General features: G+C 48.1%; 1 protein-coding gene across 1 annotated transcript; it reads right to left on the reverse strand.

Annotated features, from left to right (window-relative positions):
* Positions 1-2,833: 2,833 nt before the first annotated feature.
* LOC120700906 (putative uncharacterized protein DDB_G0290521) lies at positions 2,834-3,367 on the reverse strand. Its single transcript, XM_039985104.1, has one exon. It carries the CDS (start codon positions 3,365-3,367, stop codon positions 2,834-2,836), a length of 534 nt encoding a protein of 177 aa, XP_039841038.1.
* Between the last annotated feature and the right edge of the window lie 322 nt (positions 3,368-3,689).

A 3,689-nucleotide genomic window follows, 5' to 3' on the forward strand; every position in this document is an offset into this window, starting at 1 on the left:
AAGATGGGATTTGCCCCTCTCTACCTAAGAGGGATATCTCTGGGCCCCTTGAGTGAATCAGATCAAGAAATGCATGGCCATGTAAGGGTTAAGTGTTAACCAAGGATCTAAATCACAGCATCGAGAAAGAGATGTCATCTTAGAGCTAGACCAAATGTCATTATCCAAAAGGAACATCATGTATATGACGTTGTGATGGCTCGTCTGATGTGATCTTTACATGTGTATGGGAGTTGACACGTCTTGCTAGAGGCTGCTATCAACTATTGGCCGAGTAGGAGTACTCGGGCCATGTCCATTCATGCCTGAGCCTAGGGTCACACACTTAAGGGGATGGAAGCCCAATGAAGATGAGATCTGAATTGGACTTGGGCTAAGGGACACACATGGGCCTGGGATGGTGACCCTGTTAAGAGCGGCGCCCAAGCCCAAGAGGGGCACCTTCAGAGCTATAAATACAGGGGAAAAGGTACACAAGAAAAAACCCCAATTCCCTCCTCGCGCCCACACCTGCCGCCTGCCCATGCGCCCTAGCCCTAGGTCTCGCGGACCTAGCAGTTCAGAGCGCGATGCTTCGTCCACCGTACGTGTGGATACCTTGTAGGTGCCGCATCTGCTGCACAAGGATGAGCCGCTCGCGAGGAGGTTCTCACAACTGCACTGCCGGTTTCCATCTGCACGACACCGACATGCTTTAAAAGTTCTGCACCCACGCCTCTAGTGATAATCTCGTGATCTATAACAGCAGTAGTTCCTGGTTTTGGGTAGAAAAATTTTATTTTTCGGTGCCCATATCCCTACAAATTGATGGCCCATGCCCATGACTGAAAGGATCGAGGCCTAAGAAGGGGGGGGGGTTGAATTGGGACTTTTTCAAATTTCTAACTTGTCCTTGACTTAGACTAGTATTGACCAATCTATAAATTTGAAACCTATTCACTAGAGCACACTAACAAAGGATCCTTAGGTAGAAAAACACACTAACATGATCATCTTGCCTAGGGAGAAACACACTAGCAAGTACAAGTTCTGGTCAAGAGATTAAACTAACATGCAATTGTCCTAGTCAAACAAACAAGCGAAGGAAAGCAAGGATCACAACGAAAGAAATTAATTGCTTGAATGTAAATGCAAGAGACATGAGACAACCGGATTTTTTCTCGTGGTATCAAGGAGTTGAGGCTCCCCCCTAATCCACGTTGGAGCACCCACACAAGGGTATCGCTCCTTTGCTTCACCAAGGAGCAAGTGATCACTAAGAATGCTCCTTCTCCATCTCCGGAATGGCGAGCTTCACACCGCATACAAGCTTCTTGTCTTGGGGCTCCCACAAACTCCAATAGCTCACCAAGAACCTCTCGATCACCAAGACTGTCTAGGTGCCGTCAAACACCAAGAGTAACAAGCTCCTAAGCCTTCACTTGACCTACACTCAGTTGGCCCTAGCTCAAGCACACTTGCTACACTTGCAAAGGTTGAATTCTTCAAAGTTGGAACACAATCAATGCTCTAGATCTTCATCTCATTGCTCATAGCACTCTCTTAACTTCTCAAGGGTGGCCTCAGGTATTCAATGCGTCAAAGGAAGTTCAAATGAGCTAGGGGGTGCCCTTATATAGAGTGGAGAGGGTCACATAGCCGTTGGAAGTCCACTGCAGAAAAATCGTGACCATCGGAAGAACCGACGGGGTTGAAATTGAGGGCATCGGTTCAACCGGTCTCTCTGTGTTCAAATAGTAGCCATTGTGGGTTCTGACACAGTATCCAGGCTTGCGTCATTGCACCGGTGCATGCTCCGAAGGGTCATCGGTTCAACCGGTGCTGAAGAGGTTCTCTGATTAATTCAAACAAGCTCTCTGGAACATAGTACACCCAATGCACCGATGGTTGTTTCTGAAGCATCGGATCAACCGGTGCTGAAGGCGAGTTGTGGTCCACCAAACATGCTCTCTGGAACAAAGTACATCAATTACACCAGTGCTTTGCTTGGGACCATCGGTTCAACCGGTGCTATAGAGTTTGTTGACTTGATTTCTGCTTGCATCCAGAAGAGATAGACCGACAGGGCGTCGGACCTTCCGCCAATGCACCTATGCTATGGGCATCGGTTAAACCAGTGCTACTGATTTTCTTTATTTTCAGCTGAATTGACTTGGAGTTGAGTGTAACTTCGATTGTTTCTTCTTCCAAGTGTTGTGTTGACTTCTTTTGACTATCTTGGGCTGTTTTTTTGAACGAGTGTGCTAGATTTCTAAGGCCAACTCAATTTTGGTCAAACTACTAACTCATGAACCCCTCTTAATAGTATGGTCAAGAACTAAAAACGATAAACCCTAGCTAAATCAAGTGTCCTTCATCTCCATGTGACACTTGAGACTAGAAAGGTCCTTAATCTTTGAAATTGAGTCCTTGGCACGCATGATTGTTTTGATTTGAGGTTGTCGCATATAGTTGTCATTAATCAAAGATATGAAATTGATTTTTTCTTCAAAACACACGTTAGTCGCATACGGTTGTCATTAATCACCGAAACTTACCATTAGCATCTATCGGCCTAGATGCGCTTCAATCTCGCCCTTTTTGGTGATTGATGACAACACAAAGTAGAGATATAAAGATATGAAATTGAACGCGATAAACAAGCATGCATTACTTGAAATAAAGCACATGTAGGGACATGTCAACACAGAGCATACACAATATCCAAATAACATGTCCATACATAAAATCCATGAAGATACAAAACACGCCACAACCCACCAAAGCTCCCCCTATCTCTACTCCCCCTATCTATCTCCCCCTTTGGCAACAAAGCACCAGAAAGGAAAGCGATCTAGTCCTGAGCTGGAGAAGGCGGAGTCTTCATGCTGGGTCCGGTGGAGAAATGCATGGCTGAGTCGTCGGCGTCGTCGTCCGTCCAGTCTTCGTCAGTAGAAGAAGACTTCTGTGTGACCGGAGTCGCCAGAGCAGCAGAAGTAGTCGGAGTAGAATTAGTAGCTGGCTCGGTGAGGATGACCGTGGAGTCCGTCGGAGGAGCAGACGTGATGGGAGTCATGTCTGGCTGAGTGGGGCGAATAGCAGACGGACGGAGCACCTCAGGCTGTGAGGGTGACTCAAAGGTGAGCGACTGAGCTGATGGGTGCCGAAGCTGATGCAGAACCTGCTGCTGCCTAAGGAACTCTGCACGCTGGTCGGCTGTCCATACACTAGGCTGTGGAGCAGGAGCCGGAGCAGGAGTAGAAGTAGGTGCAGGACTGGCAAACACCTCGGTCTGAAGAAGAGGTGACATCGGGAAGGACGCCAATGGTGTCTGCACAAAGCCTCCAGCAGGTGGTGCAGGAGTAGTAGGATCAAACTGGAGCTGCATGGGTGTAGGAAGCTGTGGCTCTGGCAACCCAGTGTGATGGTACAACTGACCAAAGCATCCCGAGAAGAAAGTGAACATCTGCTACTGAATCTGGGACTGCTGCTGGAGCTGTATCCTCATGACCTCCTGCTGCTGGCGTATCCCCTCAAGTACAAGTGTCTGGGCCTCTCGCTGGCGAGCCTGCTCTGCTTGCATGCTTAGCTGAGCTGTAGCAAACCTGTCCTACTAGTCAGTGAGCCGAGAGAGTATTGTGGCTAGTGAATCCGGCTGAGTGACTTGAGCTGCTGAAACAGGAGGAGCAGGGGCTCGGGCTGCACCAGAA

This window comes from Panicum virgatum, chromosome 3K (assembly GCF_016808335.1).
Source record: "Panicum virgatum strain AP13 chromosome 3K, P.virgatum_v5, whole genome shotgun sequence".
Lineage (NCBI taxonomy): Eukaryota > Viridiplantae > Streptophyta > Magnoliopsida > Poales > Poaceae > Panicum > Panicum virgatum.